This window comes from Talpa occidentalis, unplaced genomic scaffold (assembly GCF_014898055.3).
Source record: "Talpa occidentalis isolate TD23 unplaced genomic scaffold, MPIMG_talOcc4v2.1 talOcc4.17, whole genome shotgun sequence".
In the NCBI taxonomy this organism is placed as follows: Eukaryota; Metazoa; Chordata; class Mammalia; order Eulipotyphla; family Talpidae; genus Talpa; species Talpa occidentalis.
Genome location: NW_023601754.1, coordinates 54,869,136 through 54,893,270, shown reverse-complemented (window position 1 = coordinate 54,893,270; position 24,135 = coordinate 54,869,136). Strand labels below are relative to the sequence as shown.

Genomic DNA, 24,135 nt, shown 5'->3' with positions numbered 1-24,135 from the left:
ACCATCCCGAATGTTCGCCATGTGCCGCCCTGCGCTAGCGACAATAATAACCGCTCACCCGGCACTCACCAGGCACCGGGCTCTGCTTCTCGGAAGTTTTACTTTTTAATCCGTGGAGTGACCCAGGGAGAGAGGTGTTTCCATTTCTGTTTACAGGGGCGCACACTTGTTACAACAGATGGAGGGGACTGTGGCCAAGGTCTGAGTAAGACCAGACTCCAGGGACATCTGAGGACACGCTGGGTGGCCTGATGGAAGTCAATGGACCTATTAGCCTCAGTTTCCTCGTCTGTGCAATGGATAAAGTGATAATTTTCTATCTCAGGGTTTTTGCAAGAATTAAATGAAATGCTGCATGTCAGGCCGTCAGCACGGGATCTCAGTAATGCTCATGTTAGTTGTGGCCAGAGATACGCAGCTTGTCTGGGGGTTCCAGAAGTATTTGGGTCTTTTGCTGGCCTGAGCTGCCCTCCCGTGGCAGCTGACAGCACTGCCTCCTTTACTTGTACACAGTTCAACTTCACCAAAGTCAGGGAAGACTTTATATCCATTTCAATTAAAATTCAGGCACTGGGAGGAAGAACGGTGATTTTCCTAAGGACAGACCAGTTTTTGGGTTCCCCCCTACAATGACATCATCAGAGCCAACACATAGTAGCACTGTTGTCCAAGCAGGGCCTTGCGCATCTTTGTCAAGAAGCTGGGCCCCAGGGTGGGCAGGTGCTGCCCTGGATCTAGACACAGGTCTCCCCTCTCCAGCACCCTCCTCTAAAAGACACGAGCCTAAAAATTGTCTCAGAGCAGAGATATTTATTATCGTGGTTTTCCGGCTAAAGAAGCCAAGACTCCCGTGAAATGCCCAGGAGTCAGTAGGTGGTGGAGGCCTGATCCCATCGTAGGTGACCTGGCTCCGCGCCCACCCTGACCCGGGCCCCTCACCAGGCTGCCCACTCCGGCCAGAACCCTAGCGCTTCCTCGCACCATGCCCCACCCAGGCCGTCCTCCTGCGAGCCGGCCGAGATAGGTAGAAACGGCCCGTGGGCTCGGTTCTGCTAAGAACTCGCAAGCAGCAAGCACCCGCCGGCCCCTCGGCCCTTTGTATAGGAGGTCTGGCGGCTGGGGGTGCAGGGAAGCCATCGGGGCGTGTCTGTGCCCCGCACTGGCCGGGACTGTCCCGGTGCCGGCAGGCGGCAGCCCGGTGCCCCGCAGTCTCCGCAGCCCCCACCTCCCGGCCCTCGAGTCCAGCGAGGTCGGGGTGGCCACAGTCTCGGAGTGCAGGGTCACCGCATCAGCACGACGGCGATCCAGGGGCCTGGGGAAAATCCCGAAGAACCCTGGGGGCCGGGCCGGGGGGCGGGGGTGAGGGTCCCTGGGGCTCCGACCACGACTCTCGCCGCCGGGGGAGCTTGTCAGGTCAGTGCGTGGGGCCCCGGCCGCCCCCAGGCCGGCCCCCGGGACTCCCGGCCCAGCGCCAGCGCGGCGGGCGGACAAAAGGCCAAGGCCGCAGGGGCCGTTCCGCGCGTGCCCGGGTCGCGCCTGGAGGCGGGAGCCAGCGGGCCGGGGGAGCGCGCCCATTGGCTGGCGTGGACGCCCATCCGCGCCCCGCGGCCTGGTAATTGGCCGGTGGGGGCGGAGTTCGCGGAGCCCCAATGAATGGGGGAGCCGGAAGCAGGAAGTGAGTTTGCGAACGGAGCAGCTGCTGCAGGTGAGGCGCGGTGCCCGGGTTTCGGGGTCATAACGTGTCACCCTCGGGGAACGGAGCGAGGTGGTGCCGAGCGCAGGACCCTCCCCCTTCTGCTTTCTCTCTAGTGCCCCTTCCAAATTCTTGTGGCCCCGAGGCCATGGAGCGCTCCGGGCAGCGAAGGGTTAACACCCCTTTCAGAACTCGGGCTGGCGCTCTTGGGGCGGAGCTTCTGGAGTCGGCCGGGGAGGCTGGGAACGCCTTCCTCGCGAGGGAGAGCGGAGTGGAGGGTGCGCTGGATTGGGGGGCCCGGGGGGACCCCACAGAGCCATGAGGCCTTCGGTCACTTGCTTGGCCTCCCCAGGTCTCACTCTTTCTACTCGTGACATGACTGTTCTTGCAGCTCTGAACTTCCGCGGCTCCACGCTCTCCTGGCGGAGCACCGGGGGAGGGCAGGGGCGTGGAGCCCGTACCCTGTCTGCTTTGGGAGGGTTAAGGGAGATTTAAGGGAATGAGCGGGAAGAGCGTGGGGCCAGTGAGAGGCAAAGTGTACAAGCCAGATCTTTTAGCGCGGGAGGCATCCACGGCGTGCATCCCATCCACGGCGACCTCATCTAGTTTGGTGAACTTGGGGTTCTTATCACTCCCATATTACAGAGGTGGAAACTGAGGCCCAGAAGGGTGAAGCCATAGATTTGGTTTTAGGAATCTGGGCTGAGCCTGGATGGGAACCTTGGTTTTCCCGTCGGTAGTCTCCTTGCGTCCCCGTGTCCATGTGCACAAATGGGCGGAATTGAAGAACCTAAAGAAGAATTCTGAAGAGGAGGCCAGGAGGTTAGAGAGGGAGGAGGGGAGACACACAGGGACTTGGGCTGGGAGACCAGAAATAACAGGTCTCTGCTTTCTAGACCTCTGCTGTGTGATTAGGCAAAGCTCCTAGCCTCTCTGGGCCTCAGTTTCCCCATCTGTGATACCAGGTGGTTGCATTCAATCTTTAAGATTGAGGGGCCACAGACCAAATATGGTCCTCCAGATACACAAGTAATCTTGGGTGATCGCCATCTGGTGAACAGGTATGATGGTGTTCCTTACCTTGTTGACTTTGGGGGAGGATTAAATGGGGCCAAGGGAGTGCAGAATGTGCAGTTGGTATGTGGTTAATGACAGCTATGATGGTGACGGTTCCCAGCAGGGCCCATGGCGGACACCCAGTACATCCTGCCCAGTGACATTGGCGTGTCCAGCCTGGACTGTCGTGAGGCCTTCCGCCTGCTGTCACCCACTGAGCGCCTCTATGCCCACCACCTGTCTCGGGCCGCCTGGTATGGAGGTCTGGCTGTTTTGCTGCAGACCTCTCCTGAGGCCCCCTACATCTATGCCCTGCTCAGCCGCCTCTTCCGTGCCCAGGACCCTGACCAGCTGCGCCAGCATGCCCTGGCTGAGGGCCTTACCGAGGAGGAGTATCAGGTCAGTTCTCTTAGTTCAACCTGCATTTCTGGTTTCTGGGTGTGAGGGACCAGGATGCAGGGTAGAAAGTTCTTGGTCTCTCTTTGAATTATAGCAAAGTCTACAAATTCAGGAACCTCCTGCCTTAAAGCCTCAGTCTTCTCATCTGCAAAATATGCCTGAGGGTAGCCTGTACCTCTTAGTGACTTAGTACCTCTTGGTGATCTGACTTGGTGACCTGCTGGGGTTTTCAGAGTAAAGGCAACAGCGGTGGAGATTCAGAGAAGGTGGAGGAAGAGTCTAGGGCAGGAATTGGGAGACAGGGTTAGATCTTCTACCACTGCATTTCATGTCTCTGGATGGAATCTTCTGTCTGTTCCCTGATTTTTGTTTGTGGGTCTCGTGGCTAACTAATGTAAGAATGCATTCTCAATGCATTGTAGCCATGCAGAAAGACAGAAGAGGAAGATCACTCGTCCTCAGAGCCCTCCCAGAAGGAGCTGCTGAGGATGGGGGTATAGAAGCTTTTTGGTTCTCTGCCTCCACAGACACATGTGCAGGTGTATCCGTTCCTCATTTTCATCATCTGTGAATGAGGTCATGTTCTCCCTATTCTCATAAGACCTGCTTTTTTCATTGCTCGCCACATGTTGGAGACCTTTCATGGGGTACATATAAATCCACCTCATTCTTTTTTTTTTTTAAGATTTATTTATTTATGCATGAAAGAGCTGGGGTACAGGTCAGAGATGCAGGGGGTGAGAGGATTCACCAGAGACAGAGTAGGGAACAGAACAGGCAGATTGACCAAAATACACTGCTGAGGGCAGCAGCAGGCGAGACAGGAGAGGTCTGCTGCACCAACTGGGTTGCTTCCTGGCCGGCCGGGGATCGAACTCATGCTGCAGAGGCTGCAGATTGCTTCATAGTAAGGTGCTTAACCCCTTGAGCCACCAGGGAGGGCCCACCTCATTCTTTTTATTGGCTGTGACGCTTTCCACAGCAGTCTATGCTATAATCAATTTAATCTTTTCCTTATTGCTGGACATTTATATTGTTCCCAATTCTGCCTACAAACAGCGCTGGGAATAGCATACTTGTGCACCTGTGTGAATAGGATCTATTTCCAGAAGTAGGACTGATAGGTCAAAGGTTCTGTAGATTTATAATTGATGCTGTCTAATCATCTATCAAAGTTTTACCAAGAATGTTTAAGAATATGGCCTGTTGTTTTTTTTTTAATATGTAAAATAAAGGGATTGGATTACCTATCTCTGAGCCAATCAGAGCTCAGGCTGTTTCTGCTACTTTATGTTGTTGTTGTTATATAACTGTAGGTAATTACATCCTATCTCGAGGCCTTGATTTACTCATTAAAAGTTACTAGCTGGGGAAATGCTTATAAATGCAAAAGTGCTACCCAAGTGTTACTATTTTCAGTGGGATTTTTTTCTTTGCAAAGAGCATAAACCCCCTTGAAATTGGCTTAAATGTAAAAGAAAATTATGATTTCCAGTTTCCAGCCTAGCTGGTAAGGGGCTTAGAAGTCACCGATCTTATCTAACAAGTGAAAGGCCGGATAAACCAAAAAATTAGTGATACTTCTTGTATCTGTAAGAGAAGAGAGGTCACAGGACAGGCTGCTCCCTCGCTCTCTAATTGGAGAGGTGAGAAACAGGTCCAGAGAATTACAGCTTACCAGCACAGAAGCTTCCCCTGCAACCAGTGCTGGGATGGGAAAACTTGAACTGTAATTGACAAATTGCTGAAGGTCTCACTGAGAGTTAAAAACACCAGTGGGCCTAGTTGTAGGGGGAACCCCACACTTTTGTGAACTTTATTTCCAGGAACTTGACTTGGTTCTCACAATGAATGTCTAAGAAACCCCCATATTTCTGGCAGAGGGGGAGGGGAAGCAACCATTTTTAAAATATTCCAGAACATTCTGTTCTTAACATGGCCTGCCCTCTGGGGAAACTATTTAACCAGAACCTTACCTGTTAGGGTTTGATCAGAGGCTAACTGACCAGGGGGATGGGAGATACCCAACTCCACACAGCTCCAGTTATCTTGTCCCTCTTGGGGAGGAGAGGAGATACAGGGCCCAGAAGCACACATGAAGCTCAGGCCTGAGGCTCAGGTTCACTGGATGACTGATGAGTCCTCAGCATAGACTACAGAACTACCCCCCTCACCCCATGCCTTACCACCACAGTACTAACTGCCTGTTTACAGCAGTTCCTTTTACTCATTACATCACATCTGGCTAAACACACTGAACAGCAAGAAGCACACTTTGAAGAGACAGAGCAGACTTTAGAACCAGACTCAGATAGGGCAGAGGTGATGGGATTATCAGACCAGTAATTAAAATAACTGATTAATATCTTAAGGACTTTCCTAGACAGACAGCGTGCAAGAACAGAGAGGCAATATAAGCAGAGACATGGAAATTCTAAGAAAGAACAAAAATGCTAGTAGTCAACACTACTAATAGAAATGAGATATGCTTTTTATGGGTTGTTAGTTGACACAGCTGAGGAGAGAGCCTCTGAGCTTGAGAACATCTCAGTAGAAACATCCAAAACTGAAAGACAAAGAGAAAACATACTGGGAAAGAAACACCCAACTAATACAAAATCCAAGAGCTGTGGGACAAATCCAGAAGGTGTGAATACAATTAATGGGGATACCAGACAGAGGAGAAATTAAAAACAGAAGAACTAGCTGAAACAATAATGACTGAGAATTTCCCCAAATTAAACTCAGTTACCAGATCACAGACTCAGGAAGCTTAGTGAACACTAAGCAGGATATTGAATACCAAAACATTTATAATAAGGCATATTATTTTCAAATTACAGAAAATTAAAGATAAAGAAAAAACCTGAAAGAAGCCATAGGAGAAAATATCTTGTCTATAGAGGAGCAAAGATAAGAATTACATCATGTCTCTTTGTAACCGTGCAAGCAAGAAGAGAATGAATTGAAATATTTGAAAGTGTTGAGGGGAAGAAGCTATCAACTTAGAATTCTGTGTCCTGTGAAATTATCCTTCAAAAGTGAAGAAGAAGGGCCTCCCTGGTGGCGCAAGGGGTTAAGCACCGCACTGTGAAGCTATCCACAGCCTCTGCAGCATGAGTTCGATCCCCGGCCAGCCAGGGAGCAACCCACATGGTGCAGCAGACCTCTCCTGTCTCGCATGCTGCTCCCCTCAGCAGTGTGTTTCAGTCAGTCTGCCTGATCTGTTCCCCACTCTGTCTCTGGTGAATCCTCTTACCCCCTACCCCCGAGTCTCTGGCTTGTACCCCAGCTCTTGTATGCACAAATAAATCTTAAAAAAAAAAAAAGTGAAGGAGAAGCAGAGACTTTGTTGGACAAACAAAAATTGATGGAGTATATTGTCAGTAGCCCTGTTTTGCAGCAAATGTTAAAAGTTTTTTTAGAGAGAAGGAAAAGGATGTAGGTCAGAAGCTCAGATCTATGTAAAGAATTGGAGAAGGAATAAGAAGGTAAAATAAAAACTTTTATTTTTCTTACTTTTTTAAAAAGATTTATATTTATTTATGCGTACAAGAGCTGGGGTGTAGGCTAGAGGTGCAGGGGTGAGAGGATTCACCAGAGACAGTGGGGAGCAGAATAGGAGGGTCTACTAAAATACACTGCTGAGGGAAGCAGCGGGGAGACAGGAGAGGTCTGCCGCACCATGTGGGTCAGCTCCCTGGCCAGGGATCGAACTCATGCTGCAGTGGCTTCGGATAGCTTCATAGTGCTGAGTCTTAACCCCTTGCACCACCAGGGAGGCCCCTATTTTTCTTATTCTTAATTGATCTAGGAGAAAATAGTTTTATCAGAATAATTATAATAGCAACAACATTCAATTATGTGAGCTAACTGTGTGTTTCTGTATAAGTGAAATAAGTGACAGTCATGATACAGGGGAAGAAAGGCTGGAGTCAGCTTTATTTTAGTATTATACAGTACTCACACTCCCCATGCAGCAATATAGTATTATTTGAAAGTGGGTTTGGATTAATTGTAAGTGTATATTGCAAACTCTAAAATGAGTAAAAAATGAAGTACAATGGCTCTGCTAAGAAAGAGAAAATGAAATCATACACAGACTCAGTTAAAACCACAAAGGGTGAAGAAAGAATAGAAGAAAAAAGCTAAACAAGAACCAGGACAATTACTTAACAGAAACAAATATGGGTGCTGTTACTCCAACTGTATCAGAACCACTTTGAGTGTGAGTGTTCTAAACGTACTGATTAAGACAATATCGTTAGAGTAGATCAAAAAACAAGACCCATCCACAGGTTGTCTATGAGAAACCCATGTTAAATATAAAGAGATTAAAAATGAGTGGATGGAGAGAGGTGTATCTGGCCAACACTGATCCAAAGGAAGCGGGAGTAGAAATGTTAACCTTGGAAAGAGCAAACTTGAGAGCCTGGGAAGTTGTCAGGGCTAGAGAGGGGCATTACACAATGAGGAAAGGGTCAGTTCACCAAGAAGACACAGCAATCTTGAGGTGTGTGTCTAACAAGGGCATCAAAATACATGAGGCAAAGCTGATAGAACTGCAAGGGAAAAATAGATAAGTCCACGATTATAGTTGGGGACTTTAACACCCCTGAGATATGGACAGATTTAATGTGCAGGAAATTAGTGAGGATGAGATTAATGCAACAACATTGCCATCCGCTGAATATAACTGACATCTGTAGAGAACTTGACCCAACAGCAGAATGTACATTCTTCTCAATCTCACGAGGCTTCTCAAGGGCCCAATAGTGAGTTTATGCAGGATAAACACCCCCTCGATCCTGGTGTATGGTTCTTTTTACACATCCTCGGTTCAATTTGCTAATATTTTCTTGAGGATCTTTGCATCATCGTTCATGAGAAGTCTTGGTCTGTCATTTTCTTGTAAAGTCTTCGTCTGGCTTTGGTATTAGGGTAATGCTGACCTTCTAGGGTTGGTCCATCAACAGGGTAAGGAAGAAAAACCGTGTGATCATGTCAGTAGATGTAGAAAGAGCAATGGACAAAATCCAGCACCATTGGGGCCTCCCCTGGTGGCGCAGCGGTTGAGCGCTGGGCTGCAAAGCTGCCCGCAGCCTCTGCAGCGCCGGTTTGATCCCCAGCTGCTGGTGAGGGTCCCACATGGCGCGCAGACCTCTCCTGCTGCCCACTGCTCCCCTCAGCAGTGTACTCCGTCAGTCTGCCTGCTCTGCTCTCCCCTGTGGCTCTGGTGAATTCTCTCACCCTCCTGCGCTTCTGACTGTACCCAGTGCTTGTATAAATAAATAAGTAAAATCTTTAAAAAAAAAAAATCCAGCACCATTCATAATAAAAACACTCAGTAAACTAGGAAGAGAGGGAACTTCCTCAGTTTGGCAAAGATTCTACACCCTTCAGTTAACATTTACTTAGCAGTGAAAAACTTGAAGTTTTCCCACTAAGATCAGGAACAAGACAAGGATATCCCCTCTCACCACTGCATTTCAGTGCGCTAATGTGCCAGAAACAAAGATGGTGTACAGGTGGAGCAGGAAAACACAAAACTGTCCTGGTTCACAGATGACACGGTGAGCTATGTAGAAATCCAGAAGTGGAAAAAAGACCAACATCTCCTGGGACCGATGAGCAGGGATAGCAAGGATGTGAGATACAAAGCTAATGTACAAAATCCGATCGCTTTCCCTGGCTGCGAGCTGGGTGTATATGGGAAATCTCTATACCTTCTGCTCAGTTTTGCTGTGAAACTTAAACTGATCTAAAAAAATGAAATCTATTAAGAATTATTGGCTTACATAATTGAAAAGTTCAGGGCTAGGGGAGGCTTTCGGCCTGGCTAGATTCAGGGGCTCAGTGATATTACAGGGGTGCAGACTTCGTCTCTCAGCTCCAGAAGGGGAATCCAGGCTTGGGATTCCCAGTATAAAACGGATTTTTGCCACTGGGACATTTCCTGGGAGGGCTGTCCTTGGCCAGCCTGAGTCTCTGCCACCCCTGGAGTGGGGGATGGGAGATCCCCTCTCCCAGAAGGAAGATGAGTGTTTGTATTGTCAGAGGGAGACTAGATTTGGAGACAGCAAAAGCCTTTGAGTAAGTGACCGCAGTCTCTCCATTTCTAACGTTTGCAGCTTCTGACACTAGCTACTTCCAGGTTAGGGGCCAAGGACAGACTTCCTGCAGAAGGAGGCGGTGTTAGAACTAGACCCTAAAGGTCCTATGGGTGGCCGTTGTTAGCTGGGGGCATGCTGGGCAGAGGGCGCACAGGTGGATGAGCACCTTTGTTTGGGAGTGGCAGAGACCAGTTTGGGTGTGGAGACTGGCCTGGATCTGGGTCCTGCCCCCAGGATTCCCAGCCTCACCCATATTGGTTCCTCTGGGGTGTTAACATCTCAGGGTAAACTACCCAGGTTTCTGATGTCCACTTCCCCCTCAGGCATTCCTGGTCTACGCCGCCGGCGTCTACTCCAACATGGGTAACTACAAGTCCTTTGGCGACACCAAGTTTATTCCCAACTTGCCCAAGGTGAGCTGAAGGAGGCTGGGGAAGGTGGAAATTGGGGTGGACATGAAGGGTGCAGCGGGGGGAGCCCCCACCAGAGTGGGCCCAAGCAGAACCTTGACCCTGCACCTCGCTGGGTGCTGCAGCCCCCACATGTAGAAAGGGGAAGGGGCCATTCTCTCCGACTTGACCGAGCTGAGAGGCGTGAGGCTCCATGTTTCTGGGGCAGTGTCAGTGCTGCTAGTTTGTGCACTGCACTCGGTGCCCGGGTGCTTTCCAAGGGTGGGTAAAGAGCTTGGCGTTGGATGCCAAGGCCCCAGAAGGGAGGTCTGGACAATGTGGCTGAGCCAGTAGCCTCCTTCCCCTGCAGGAGAAGCTGGAACGTGTGATCCTGGGAAGCAAGGCTGCCCAGCAGCATCCGGAAGAAGTGAGGAGCCTCTGGCAGACCTGCGGGGAGCTCATGTTCTCTCTGGAGCCCAGGCTTCGACACCTGGGGCTGGGGAAGGAGGTGAGGCCTCCTCTGCACCGGGGAGTGGAGGGTGACCTTCCGGGCACCTGGGATTGAGAGAAGGGCTCTGTTCTGCAGGCCTCTGTTCTGCCACCTGTGAAGAGGGAGATAGGCTGGATGGACGGCCCTCCTGGTCCTGACAGCCTGGATGCTGTGTGCAGAAGGAGGGGGGCTGAGAGCTGAGGGGAGCTGAGGAGGGGAGAATGGGAAAGGAGTTTGGGCATCCTGGAGGCTGCCTGGTTTGGGGGACTCAGTGCCTTAGGGCTGCCAGCCTGTGAGAGGCTGGAGCTGAGGTACAGGAAGGCCGAGATGTTTGCTGTTCGCGTGAGGGTTTCCTGCTAGCACATGCTGCAAAGGGCGCTGAGAAGGGGTTTGCCATCTGCTCCTGCAGCTCCCTGATCTCAACTCCTCTTTCTCCGACAGGGAATCACCACCTATTTCTCTGGGGATTGTACCATGGAAGATGCCAAACTAGCCCAAGACTTTCTGGACTCACAGGTTTGGGGACTGGGGAATCCCAGGGTTGGGGGTTCCCCTTACCACTAGCACCAGCTTTTGGGTCTCAGATGGGGCTGGGAGGCACAGGCATCTTGTGTCCAGAGGTAGAAAAGACTTGGGAGCCTTGTCTGAGAGTTGGCCTGGTTCAGTTTGCCCAGAGACAGAGCCGTGGCCCTGCCCCATCAAGGCCTCAGGGCAGGATGGGGGCGCCATCAAGCCCCTTCACCTCCCAGCAGCTGGTCACCACGTCTGAGAGTGGGGGGGCCTGCCCCCTGTAGCCCTGGGCTAGCCCCGGTCACATGGTGCCCGGCACAGTTGGTTAGCACTTAGTAAAAGTTGGTGCTCCGTGTACTGGGCCAAGCTGGAGAAGCCCCAACCTGCTGCCAACTCCCCCCACCCCCCCACCATCCTTCCCTCTTCCCAGCCACTAAGCCAGTCCCTCGGAGGCCCTGCTGCTATGCCTCTGTGCTTTCTCTCCCTGTGTGGCCCACTGTTCCTCCTCCCACCGCATAGCCCTCTCTAGATTCACTCTTCCCAACCCCCTGCCCTGGTCTTTCCAGAACCTCAGTGCCTACAACACACGGCTCTTCAAGGAGGTTGGCCAGGATGGGAAGCCCCACTACGAGGTGCGACTGGCCTCCGTGTTGCGCACAGGTATGCTCCAGCCAGCGCTGCTTCTCTTGCCCCTTCCACACCCCCCTCAGCTGGAACCGAGGACAGGGCTTCTGGTTATGGGGTAGCCCCAGGGAGTAGGAGAAGTCCTAATAGTTCTAGAAGACGTGGGTGGAAGGCTCGCTAGGCTCCAAGCTTTGAGCTGTGCTGCACATCTTGGGAGGTGAGCGCTCCAGCCCTCCCGCTGGGTGAATGTTGCTGAGCGATGTGCAGGCATCATGCCTGCCCTCCAGCAGGGTTACAGAAGGTTCCAGGCCACACCAGCAGTAGGGCTAGAGGCTGGATAGTACATCCCATGATAGCCTAGGGGAGAAAGCCAAATAGCATATAAGTGAAGGATTTGTGGAAAAGGTGATTCTGCGTCTTGGAGGTATAGGAAGGTGGAGATGGTGGCCTTCCCAAATTATGCCTCCTATCTTTCAAAGTACCCTCAAGGTAAAGTCCAGTCCACTTCTAAAGATGACATTACTCATATTTCTTTTTTTTTTTTTAAAGATTTATTTTATTTATACATACAAGAGCTGGGGTATAGGCCAGATGTGTGGGGGGTGAGAGTATTCACCAGAAACGGGGGGGAATAGAACAGGCAGATTGAATGAAATCCACTGCTGAGGGGAGCAGCGGGCGAGTCAGGAGAGGTCTGCTGCGCCATGTGGGTTACTGCCTGGCTGGCCAGGAATCGAACTCATGCTGCAGAGGCTGTGGATTGCTTCATAGGTTGTGTCTCAACCCCTGCGCCACCACGGAGGCCCCTACTCAGATTTCTTTTTGTAAGTGAAGAAACCTATTTCAAATTTGCCTAACGGGGACTTTATAAGCTTAGTTAATTCTAGGAAGCCCAGAGTCAGAGTCAGGTGGCTTTAGGCACAACTCGATCCAGCTGCTTGGAAAATCTTCTCAGAAATTTCTGTCTTCATCCCTTAGCTCAGTTCCTTCTGACTTTATCTATGGCAGGTTCCCTACACGGGACCTCATAGCTACCAGCCTGACCTTCCTGGTAGAAAGAGGATTCTTTTCTCCTAGGATATGCTTTTTAGGTGTGGGAGTGGCTCTAGTTTTTTTTATTTTGGGTCCTCTGTTTATGTGTGGGCCTATTCCTGTGGTCAAGAGCCAGGTTTCTGACTGGCTAGACCTGACCCCAAGCCTATCTTGAAGTCACACTTGAGATCGCCCCTTCCCCCCACCTGGACTGGAGGTGGCAGTGGTGAGCAGTTCTCAAAGAAAAATTTGGGTCTGTTATCAGGTGAGGGAGTGTGGGTACAGCGTGGAAAGAAACACCCAAGCCCCTCTGAGGACTTTGCAACCCAGCCCTCCCTGCCTGCCAGGCCCAGCCCCACTCCCATAGCCTCCCACTGTGACTGAAGATCTTAGAGTAAGTCTGCTGTGATGAGAAGCCAGCTGGGGTGTCTTACACCCACCTCTTCCCTGAGCGCTCCCTCTTTCCTCAGAGCCTGCTTTGGACCAGGAAGTGGCTTCCAAGCTGAAGGGCTATGAATTCCGGGGGAGTCATTTCCAGGTGACCCGGGGGGACTATGCACCCATCCTCCAGAAGGTAGTGGAGCACCTGGAGAAAGCCAAGGTAGGGCTGGCCAGGGACTGATATGTGTGGGCTCCGGACTCCTCTGAGCAGCAAGGGAGGGTGTGGGAACAAGGGGCGGCCCGGGCTGACTGACCCTGCGCACTGCAGGCCTACGCGGCCAACAGCCACCAGGAGCAGATGCTGGCCCAGTACATGGAAAGCTTCACTCAGGGCTCCATCGAGGCCCACAAGAGGGGCTCACGCTCCTGGATCCAGGACAAAGGCCCCATCGTGGAGAGGTGAGGCTCCCAGCCTTCCCCTCCCCTCCCCCACCCTCCTGCCGGCCCCTCCTCCATCTCAGCTTCTCTCCCCCACCAGCTACATCGGGTTCATCGAGAGCTACCGAGACCCCTTTGGTTCCCGTGGAGAATTTGAAGGTAATTTCTGGGAGGCGGGAGGTCAGGTCGGCCTCCTTTCCTCCAGGTCCCAAGGAGTGTCTCCCCCACTTCCTTAGCAGTAACAGCAGCCAGCACGGAGGGTTCATCATCTGCTGGGCACGCTCCTAGATTAGCTCATGTAGACAGTCATCCTAGGAGACAGTCCACACTGAACCAGTGCGGGGACTGAGGCAGGGCGGCGGGCAGCTCGGGAGCCTTGGCTCTGAGGCACTCTGTTGCACTGGCTCTGGTGTCCGTCCAGGCCCAGCTTTGCCACTCTCCAACTGAGTGACCCTGGGCCAGCGGACCCAGGAGCATCGGTGCCACCCTTCAGTGTGAGGCCAGATGGCACAGCACAGTGAGTGCCAGGACCTTGAGCTGAGAACCTGAGCCGCTGCTCTTTCTCAGGCGGCAAGCTGCCTGGGCCCCATGCCCACACTCCTGTGAGACCTGTGCCAGGTGGGGCACCCAACCTGAGGGTTTAGGCTTGTCTCTGCCAAATGTTATCCTTCCCTAGAGTCTGGCGCATCCAACAGCAGGTGCCAGAGAGGGTTCACCTGGGAGGAGAGAGGACAGCCCGAGCACCTACCTGGGGCTTGGACCTGAGTCCCCAGGTCTGGCCCGGCACGGCAGGAGGGGGCAGCGCTTGAGGGCCCGCGGAGGAGGCAGCTGTGCACACCCACAGCTTTCCTGCCTGGGTCCTGATTCGCCTGCAGCACGTCAGCCAGGACCACTCTTGGGGCTGAGACCCCAGAGGATCCCCCTCTTTTATGCACTCCATTGTGACCATTAGATTTTCCATGTTTCCGGTCAAAATTTTTGAAAGTACAGAAAAAGTGATCCACTCTGATTGCACCCACCGAAGGTAAAATTCAGAATGTGCATCTTGTCTTTCATTTTCATAGAAAGCTAGACCTGCTGGAAAACAGGGGTGTGTCTGTAATTTAAAAACTCATCTTTGTTATAATTGGAGCAATATTGATGTATGTGGGATAAAATGGGAGACCTCTTCTTGACTGCTCTCCTCTCTGCCACTCCCCTCCAGAAGGCCGTTCACACTTGAGTGCAGAGCCCCCCCAGGCTTTTATTTAAGGGTATGTGCACGTGTGGGTACCCAGACACATACGCATGCACACCTTTTCATTGATTGGCGTAAATGAGGTTTTACTGGACATACTGTTCTGCCACTTGCTTTTTTTTTTTTCATTGAACAGTAAATCTTGGATATTAATAGACCCACCATGTTTTTTTTAAGAGCTGCATCATACAATATATTACAAGTAGTTTCCCATGACATTTGATACTGCACTGGATGTATAACATTTATTTGGTGTACTGTCACATAGCAGCCTCTGATTTATGTAACGAGTCCCCAGCTGCTGGACGTTTAGGTTGCTTTTCCTTTGCTATTTTTTAATCATCCTGTCTCCCTGGCCTGGTGTAATGAGAGTGCGTTCAGACAGGAAGGCTTTGTTAAGCGTAACCCTTGGCCGGGTTAACCCAAAAGCCTGCTCAGGTAGCAGTTTGGGACAGGCCTTTCCAAAAGCCATGCAGGGTTAACAGAAATTATACCAAGAACCTAGTTAACAGCAAGGGTTCTTGTCTACAGGACTCTTAAGTATCTTTAATATGCAATTGTATGTTAAGAACCTCTAAGAAGCTGGAGATAAAGCTTCTAGCATTGCCCGAACTTATTTGACCACGAGCTCTTTCTTAATGAAGGACCTCATAGAAAACGTGTTCCATATTAGGTCATTTTGTAAACACTGCTTTGCGCCAGGCATTCCAACTACATTAAGCCTGAAAGGATCAGCCCTAGCCCTCCTGTGCAGTGGCCTCCCTCACAAGCTTTCACCATATGGAACACTCACAGCTCCCTTCAAAACAAAGAGCATCTTTGTTTGCCCAAGTAATTGTTTCCACTGCAGATGTGATCCTCTCCCACCAAATTACCTCGCAATGGTCTGGCTACCCCACGTGCATATAGAAGCCAATGAGTCTGATACCAGCTTTGAAAAAAGAAAGTGTTTTATTGCAAGTCAGCCGGCAAGAAGACAGGAGCCAGGGCACAAAGCTATCTCTCAAGGGTGGGACTTTGGGTGATATTTAAGGGGTTAGGAAACGAAGTACAGAAAGATGCAAATTGGTAGAGCCTGATTGGTTGAGTTACAGTATAACTTGAATTTGGGTTCAGCATGAAACAAAATAGAACCCCCCTCATTTCTAATTGTTATCTGTTTAACCATGAGCGGGGTACCTTGGTTTCTTTCCCTGTGGTAATTTCTGTTCCAGGGAGTCAGGAAGTCCCCCCGGGAACAGTAAATAGTTTTCTCGACCCACACTCAGAAACATAACTTGTCAACTGAAGAAAAAAATGTTTTCTCCTTGTGTAAGCTAGGTTTGGGTATTTTCCTCCCATTGTTACACTCTACTTAACCATTTTATGGTCAAGCCCTGCTGTTCTCGCAAGAGAAGCAGACACAGGAAAAATCTGAAACAGGAAAATTGTGAGACGGCAGAGCACCATGGCTATGTCATCCATGTGCTCCCCACAGATCCCTTTAATCCATGATCCCTTTCAGATGTTACCCAGTGAAGCCGTCTCTTCACATCCCATCCTCGCACTGTGACCTCCATGAAGGCAGGTCCAGGCCGGGGTCGCTGTTCTCCCTAGGGCCAGCCCAGGGTCAGGCATACAGCAGGTTCTGCGCATGCATGTTGGCTGAAGGGGTTGAGGGACCGAGGAGACTTTGGACTCCTTCTCCATCCCTGCCAGCCTGCAGCGCCCTTCCCTCCCTGCAGGCTTTGTGGCCATGGTGAACAAGGCCATGAGTGCCAAGTTTGAGTGTCTGGTGGCAAGTGCGGAGCAGTTGCTGAAGGAGCTGCCCTGGCCCCCAGCCTTCGAGAAGGACAAGTTCCTCACCCCTGACTTCACCTCCCTGGATGTCCTCACCTTTGCTGGCTCCGGCATCCCTGCTGGCATCAACATCCCCAACTGTGAGCTTCCTCAAGCCCCTCGAGACCCATGGCAGTATCCCCCAGCCCCCAAGAGCCTCCATTTAGAATTGTCGCCTCCCCCTGCTCAGTCTGACCATGAATTCCTTTCGTCTCGAGTCCTTGTCATTGACCCTTGACTTTGCCCCTTCTTGGTCCCCTCCCCACCCTTTCCAGATGACGACCTGAGGCAGACTGAAGGCTTTAAGAACGTGTCGCTGGGGAATGTGCTGGCCGTGGCCTACGCCACGAAGCGGGAGAAGCTCACCTTCCTAGAGGAGGATGACAAGGTGGGCACCGGTGATCTCAGCAGAGGCAGGGAGGCAGGCAGCCCAGCACAGGGGAGAGGAAAGCATGGCTTCAGTCCGCTCCGCCACTTCTGGCCGCGTGGCCTCCTGACTGACACCTGCTTCCTGACCTGTCAGATGGCAGAGGCGTCCCCTGCCCCTGGGCTGTTGCTGGCATGAGCACACTGTACGTGCCCAGCCTGGCCTGCCATAGGCCTTTACCAATCTGGTGCCTCGTGATGGGCCCTCAGCCGGGCAGAGGGGAGATGGCCGGCTGGGTGGCCGTAGAGGGACGTGGACAGCACTGTCTCTGCTTGTCCCCCTTGGCAGGACCTGTACATCCGCTGGAAGGGGCCTTCCTTTGACGTGCAGGTGGGGCTGCACGAGCTGCTGGGCCATGGCAGTGGCAAACTCTTTGTCCAGGTAAGAGTGTGATGCAGGCCCAGGTGCCCGGCACAAACCTCTCTGTGCTCCTTCCCTGCCATTGGCCCTTCCCATGGCTAAGCTTGGTTCCATCTCTGCTCTTGGGTCTGGGATTAGGTGGGGAAGTTGACCCCTTAAGCAGAGAACACCCTGTCTCATCCTGCCCCTAAAATGTCCTGGGCGCTCCAAGGATGAATGGGGCCTGAAGGAGAGTTCATTGTCTCCCGAGCAGGAGGAGTTGCTTGGCACAGGCCCTCAGCAAATAGGTGTTGTGAAGAGACTGCCCGGAGGTCACGTGTTCAGATTCCACTCTGAGATGTTTAGGCTCTGAGCTCCAGGTTCCACCTCTGTGAAGAGGGTGATAAGGAACCATCCTGGGAGGGTGGGAGTGAGGTTTACCTGCCTGGTGGTGAAACACTGGGCACAAGGAGAGGTGACATTTGTTCTGGAATCATGTGTTGTGGCCTCTTTGACCAGCACAGGGGAGGGACCAGGCGCTCAGGCCCACCCCTGGGGACGTCTCTGACTGAGGTTCCGAGACATGGTCCGGGTCGTCCGTGGCTTGGGTGAACCCCGTCCTCCCCGGCCCTCCGGGTCCCCGGGCAGCTGGGCAGCAGTGCTGCCCTCCCACCTCCAGTGCTACGTTGTAGCCGGTGGTCCAGCCTCAGCTTTGGAGGCAGCAGTTTGTCCACAGACCTGCTGCTCCGCCCAGCTCACCTTCTGGGCTGCCCTACAGGCCCTTGGGTCCAGGGCTGAAGATCTGGACAGAGCAGGACTCCCCCACCCCTCACTCCATTTCATGACCTTTCCCCTGCAGGATGAGAAAGGAGCCTTCAACTTTGACCAGGAGGCGGTGATCAACCCAGAGACCGGGGAGCAGGTGAGGGTGGCCGGCTGGGGCCCTGGGAAGGAGTGCCCAGGTTGGGTAGCAGCTTCCCTTAGGCTGCTCCTTGGATCTCCCCTCCCAGATTCAGAGCTGGTACCGGAGCGGGGAGACCTGGGACAGCAAGTTCAGCACCATCGCCTCCAGCTACGAAGAGTGCCGGGCGGAGAGCGTGGGCCTCTACCTCTGCCTCAATCCCCACGTGCTGGAGTAGGGCACCCTGGGGACGGGGGCTGCTGGCCGGGAGGGCAGGGCCAGGCAGCCTCTCACTGCCCTGCCCCCTCTGCTCCTGCCCCAGGATCTTTGGCTTCAAGGGGGCTGATGCGGAAGATGTGATCTACGTGAACTGGCTCAATATGGTTCGGGCCGGGCTCCTGGCTCTGGAGTTCTACACCCCCGAGGCCTCCAACTGGAGACAGGTGGGTGGGGGGTCCCCTGGAGAGGAGTGGGCTGTGGTGGAGGAGGGGCAAGATCAGGATTCTGGGTGCAGGGATAACCTGGGGGTGATCCTAGCAGCACCCTCCACCGTCAGGGGCCAAGTCGTGTCACTGTTGTGAGCCTCAGTGTCTCTGTCTGAAACAGGAGTAATGATCTCCCTGCCCATTTTTGAGGGCAAATCAGGTGAGATTCTGTGGACCTTATGACCACTAACATGGCCCCCCGGGACTCACTCAGTCCCTATAGAGTTGTAAGCACTCTACGTGATTTGGTGATTTGCTCTAAATAAACCCCAGGAGGTACGTGCTACTGTTACCCTCATTTTCGAGATGAGGAAATTGAGGCATCAAGAGATGAAGTGACTTGCTGGTGAGCAGCAGAGCCAGGATGCAAACTCCAGCAGCCCGCCTCCTGTGCCTTCAGGACAGGCCAGGACAGCTCGCTTGGGAGGAGTGCTTTGGAGAGAGGGTTAGCAGTGCGGATTTTTTTAAAAAGTCAACCGAATATGCTTTGAGGAGGCAATGTCGCATCGTGGGAGGAATGCGCTTTTTGCAGTCAGGAGACTCGGACCTATGCCCAGGCTTTCCCTCACCAGTTGCGTGGCCCTGAGCAAGTCACTGCACCTCTTTGGCCTCTGTTTTGTCATCTGTAAACTGGGAAAATGATGCCCACTTGGTTCCACTGTGAGGAAGAAGTGCTTGGGGTCCTGGTGCTGAGGGACCCTGGAAGGGGGGGTGACTGCTATCATCAGGGGGAGTTTGGCAGGTAATGGGGTGAGGAGCACAGGACTCCAGGTCCTGCCTAGAAATGGCCTCTCTATCCCCAGGGCCCCCTGCTCTCCCAGTGAGGGAGGAAGGAGGAAATGTTTGAGGGGATAGGAAGAGGCAGGAAAGGACCCACAGGGTGGGGGAATCCAACACTGACGGCTAATGAGCGCACACTGCGTATCAGGCTCCGTCGTCTTATCTCGGGGCTGTGAGTGACTCCTTCCCCCCCGCCCCCCGCCCCGTAGGCCCACATGCAGGCCCGGTTTGTGATCCTGAGGGTCTTGCTGGAGGCTGGCGAGGGACTCGTTACCGTCACCCCCACCACAGGATCCGACGGGCGCCCCGATGCCCGGGTCCGCCTTGACCGCAGCAAAATCCGGTCTGTGGGCAAGCCCGCGCTGGAGCGCTTCCTGCGGAGGCTTCAGGTAAGCCGGGGTCACCGACCTTGGAGGTGCCCCATCCTCTGACGCCGCCTCTTGACCTCCTGAGTCATTCATTCGTGCTTTCTTTCATTCAGTGACTTTATGTGCCAGCACCGAGAACAAACCGCGAGCAGTTTTTTATATGTAGCGCGGGAAGACAATAAACTTGTGAACGGGATAATTTTAGGTCTTGACAAGACCTGAAAGAAACAAACTGGGTAATATGACAGCAAATAAGATTGGAAAGGAATGGAATTCAGAGCTACCTTAGCCAGGGTGATCAGGGAAGGCTTCCTGGAGTAAGTAGTGTTTGAGCCAGAATTTGTGTCAAGAAGGAACCCACTCTGAGGAGATCTGCGAGCAGAAGAAAGAGAGCACAAAGGCTGTTCTGAGAACTGGAATGAGCTGGGGGTGTGGGAGGTCGAGGAACAGAAGGAGGCCTACGCTTGGTGAGGGAAGGGCTGTGGTCAGTGTGACCCTGGCTTCCCCTGCCCCCCATCCCCATGTAGGGATGCTTAGAGTTGGGAAGCTTTTGGGTTCTTCTGTGTAACTGGAGACACATACTCTACCATGCTAGGCCCCACTTCTCTCATCTGTCAAATGGGATTTATCACCTGCCTCATTGGGCAAAAATGAAACAGCAACAGGATGGAACTGAGCAGATAGCATAGCAGGTCACCCAAGCCAGTGGCACACAAAGTGACCCATGGACCGGGAACAGGTGAGAAATGCGGACTCTGGGCCCCACCCCAGACACTGATTCTGAAATTCTGAGCTGGGCCCAGGCAGTTCTGACCCAGTGAAGTAGGGGCACCATTGAGAAGCTATTCCTTTTTTTTTTTCTTTATTAATATCTATAGGATATTTTATTTTTGCAAACAGAAGGTTCTAAAAATCATAAAACCGGACTGATTAATAATATCTACATAGCAAAATTAGATTAGAAATGTGGAGCGTTACTTTCACTCACTCAACCTCGTGTGAAAGGTGTTCCCTAGAATACCACCTTGCTGCTTTCTAACGGTGAGGTTATATTCAAGTTGCAAGAAGAACCCCAACATTTATAGACATAGATATTGTCAAAGGAGTATTTCGGATTTTAGCAAAGAGAAACAAAAATCTAAGGGCCTGAGTACCTTCTGATAAGTGATAAGTCCACGGGATAAGTGGTAAGTCCACGGGAAGAGGCATGAGTCATTTTATCATAAGGTTGAGACAAAAACAATCCCAGCCGATGCTGCACGAAACCGCCTGTGCCAGGACCAGCTTCCATGGAAGCATGTGCCGAGGACTGTGGTTTCCAGGAGCCTATTGACGAGATTAAGTGAGGACTTACTGTTCAAAAACAGGCAGAAGCTTAACACTCTGTAGTCGGAAATGGAATCCGGGGAGAGTCAGGGAATAATGAGCACAGAGCCGAGGACCTTTTGCACCGCCAGGGACCCCAGGGGCAACTGGTCTAACTTAAGCTGGGCAGGGGTTGTGGGGGTGTCTTGTTATTCTTTTTTTTACATTTTATTATTTATTTATACAAGAGCTGGGGTACAGGCCAGACGTGCGGGAGGGTGAGAGGATTCACCAAAGACAGAGTGGGGAGCAGAACAGGCAGATGAACAAAAAGCACTGCTGAGGGGAGCAGTGGGCGCAACAGGAGAGGTCTGCCACACCATGTGGGAATCTCCCTGGCTGGCTGGGGATCGAACCCACCCTGCAGAGACTGCAGACAGCTTCACCGCGCTGTGCTCAACTCGCTGCGCCACTGGGGAGACCTGGTGTCTTGTTATTCTTTAATACATATGTACTATATATATATTTGGTTGGGGGGGCGGGTGCTGGTTTTGGGGGGTGGGTAATGCCTCCCTTGCCTGTAGCTCAAATGAGAATCCAGTGAGAAATAGCAGCTTCATTTTAACAGACGCATCCCCGTGCTAAGCGTTTGGTCTGCATTTCTCACTTTTCACACAGGCATGACGAGAGAGCAGAGGGCCAGAGTCCCTGCAGATGCAGGTGGGAACCCCCACAGGCACTGACTGCTGCTTTCCTACAGGTGCTAAAGTCCACGGGGGACGTGGTTGGAGGCCGGGCCCTATATGAGGGGTATGCGGCCGTCACCGATGCGCCCCCCGAGTGCTTCCTCACCCTCAGGGACACGGTGCTGCTCCGCAAGGAATCTCGGAAGCTCATCGTCCAACCCAACACCCGCCTGGAAGGTAAGGGACTCCGAGCACCCTTGGAGGGCCATGTGGGGAGCACGAGGGTGCGTGGAGGTTGGAGGAGGGCTCTCTGCAGTGGACACCCCTTCCCTTGTGGCCATGGTCACCCTCAGGCCAAACCTTAGCCTCTACCAGCACTGCGCCACCTCACATGCCAGGTGATAAGGCATTGGTATTGGTAATGAGGTGAGGAGGTGTGGGGGAGCCGGCGGCGCCAGTGGAGCAGACAGACTCCAGGCTTAGGGGGAGGCCAGATGTGTCTCCAGAAAGTAGTGTCCAGGAGCAAGGTCAGGTCAGCGAATTGGGACCCAGCGGCCAGGAGGATCCCAGGGGACGGCAGGACTCACAGCATCCAGCACAGACAGCAGCAGCCCGTGGTCCCTTTCCCTTCTCAAGTGATGGTTCTGTTTTCAAAAGCCCTGGCCCTGTCTGCACGGTGCCTGGGCCTTTTATAGTAGAAGCTTTGGGCCAAGTACCTTGCTCCCCTCTCACCCCTCAGGTGAGGCTCCTAGAGGGGGTGCCATGCGGGTAGAGGGTGAGCAGAACTGCCCTGTGACCCTGGCCCGGTCACTTATCCCTCTGGGCTTCGTGTCTTCACTGATAAGCCAGTATTGACAGCGCGCCTGGCTCTAGCGAGCCTGCCTCACATGCGTGCGTTCTTCAAGGGCCAAGTGCTTTTCCTGGATGAACCCTTTAGCTCCTCACAGTAACCCTTGAGGGAGGTATTTTTATGATCCCCATTTTACAAGGACACTGAGGCAAAGGGAGTTTTCTTCCCTAGGCTCACAGCTTTTTTTTTTTTTTTTTTTTCCGATTTATTTATTTATTTATACGAGCACTGAGTACAGTCAGAAGCGCGGGAGGGTGAGAGCAGGGAACAGAACAGGCAGCCCGACGAAATACACTGCTGAGGGGAGCAGCGGGCAGCAGGAGAGGTTTGCGCACATGTGGGACCCTTGCCGGTGGCCGGGGATCGAACCAGTGCTGCAGAGGCTGCGGGCAGCTTCACAGCCCAGCTCTCAACCGCTGCACCACCAGGGGAGGCCCAGCTCACAGCTTTTTACTGGAGGAGCCTTAGCATTAAATGTAAAAGTGCCCCTCACTCCCCCGTCATGGCCAGTTGAACCTGCATGGCCGCCTCCCGGGTTGGAAAACTGCGCACAGAACCTTTGCACGCTGGAGTGAGTGGACACAGTGGGGTGGCCCTGGAATCAGTATTAAGTGAATGAATGCAGCAGCTCAGCGCTGCTCCCCCTTCGTATTCCCTTCCTCATAGGGTTTTGTATGAGGTTTCAGTTAGGTTATTAAAATGGTGAACACAATTTAGGGCACACAACTCAGGAAGAACTCGCTGTTGCTTTGATGAAGATGACGGTTAAGATCATGACAATCCTACTGTCTTCCCTCCCCCCACAGGCTCGGAAGTGCAGCTTCTGGAGTACGAAGCCTCGGCTGCTGGCCTCATCCGATCCTTCTCCGATCGCTTCCTCGAGGATGGGCCTGAGCTGGAGAAGGTCCTCACCCAGTTGGCCACAGCTGATGCCCGCTACTGGAAGGGCTCCAGCGAGGCCCCATCAGGCCAGGCCTGAGGAGGATTTGTGGGTCCCTCCTCTCACGCCATCAAACCAAGACTGCAGTGGCCCCCTTGAAGCGGGTGTGAGGGGTGAGGGAAGGGGCAGGGGCTGGAACCTTGGTGCTACCTCAGCCGAGGGTGGTGTCACTAATCTTCCATCTGTCAGCACTTTGCAGTTCACCAAGTGCTTCCCCTGTGTTCCCTCACTCGTGCTGGGCGGCCCTCTGTGACGTGAGCCAGACGGGGCTCCTGCAACCAATTTCCCAACAAGGCAACGAAAGTTCTGAGAAGGGACCTGTCTAGATCCACAGAACTCGAAACGGTTTCTCCCAATCCAGCACTGTTCTGTATTACTTTTATAACCAGAAAAATAAATATTACAACCATCGCCAGCTCTGCAATTTGTGGGGTCTCCTCCTTGCCTGTGTCTAATTTCTATCTGCTCCAGGGGAGCCAAGTGGGACCAGATCAAGACCTGGAGAGGGGACAGGAGGGTGAGGGGTTTTGTGTTTTTTTTCATCTCCTCTGAATGAGACAACAGTGACAGGGATAAACATGGCACACTTTTTTGTAGTCCTTTTTCATGGATATTCTTGGAATATAAGATCTTCCCAGAACCTAAACATTGGAGCCCCTCAGGCCTCCCTGGTGGCACAGGGGTTAAGTCTCAGTGCTATCAATCTATCCCCAGCCGCTGGGCCAAGGAGCTGACCCACACGGTGCAGCAGACCTCTCCTGTCTCCCCGCTGCTCCCCTCAGCAGTGGATTTCAGTAGATCTGCCTGTTCTGCTCCCCATTCTGTCTCTAGTGAATCCTCTCACCACCGCCACCTCTGGCCTGCACCCCAGTTA

General features: G+C 52.6%; 1 protein-coding gene across 5 annotated transcripts; it reads left to right on the top strand.

The window, feature by feature from the left end:
• Window positions 1-1,647: 1,647 nt before the first annotated feature.
• DPP3 (dipeptidyl peptidase 3) lies at window positions 1,648-23,678 on the top strand. Of its 5 annotated transcripts, none has more exons than XM_037517510.2 (18): window positions 1,648-1,705; window positions 2,871-3,148; window positions 9,585-9,674; window positions 10,021-10,158; window positions 10,582-10,656; window positions 11,217-11,310; window positions 12,777-12,907; window positions 13,016-13,146; window positions 13,226-13,284; window positions 16,087-16,281; window positions 16,456-16,568; window positions 16,896-16,988; window positions 17,806-17,868; window positions 17,957-18,081; window positions 18,170-18,290; window positions 19,322-19,501; window positions 21,546-21,708; window positions 23,128-23,678. In XM_037517510.2, the coding sequence occupies exons 1-18, from the start codon at window positions 1,654-1,656 to the stop codon at window positions 23,298-23,300; spliced, it is 2,274 nt and encodes a 757-aa protein (XP_037373407.1). In that variant the 5' UTR covers window positions 1,648-1,653; the 3' UTR covers window positions 23,301-23,678. The 5 variants fall into 5 exon arrangements, with proteins under 5 accessions (XP_037373407.1, XP_037373408.1, XP_054553428.1 ...); XM_037517511.2 differs by having other exon boundaries at window positions 1,653-1,705; window positions 2,874-3,148; XM_054697453.1 differs by lacking the exon at window positions 1,648-1,705 and adding an exon at window positions 1,948-1,971 and having other exon boundaries at window positions 2,874-3,148.
• Window positions 23,679-24,135: the final 457 nt, after the last annotated feature.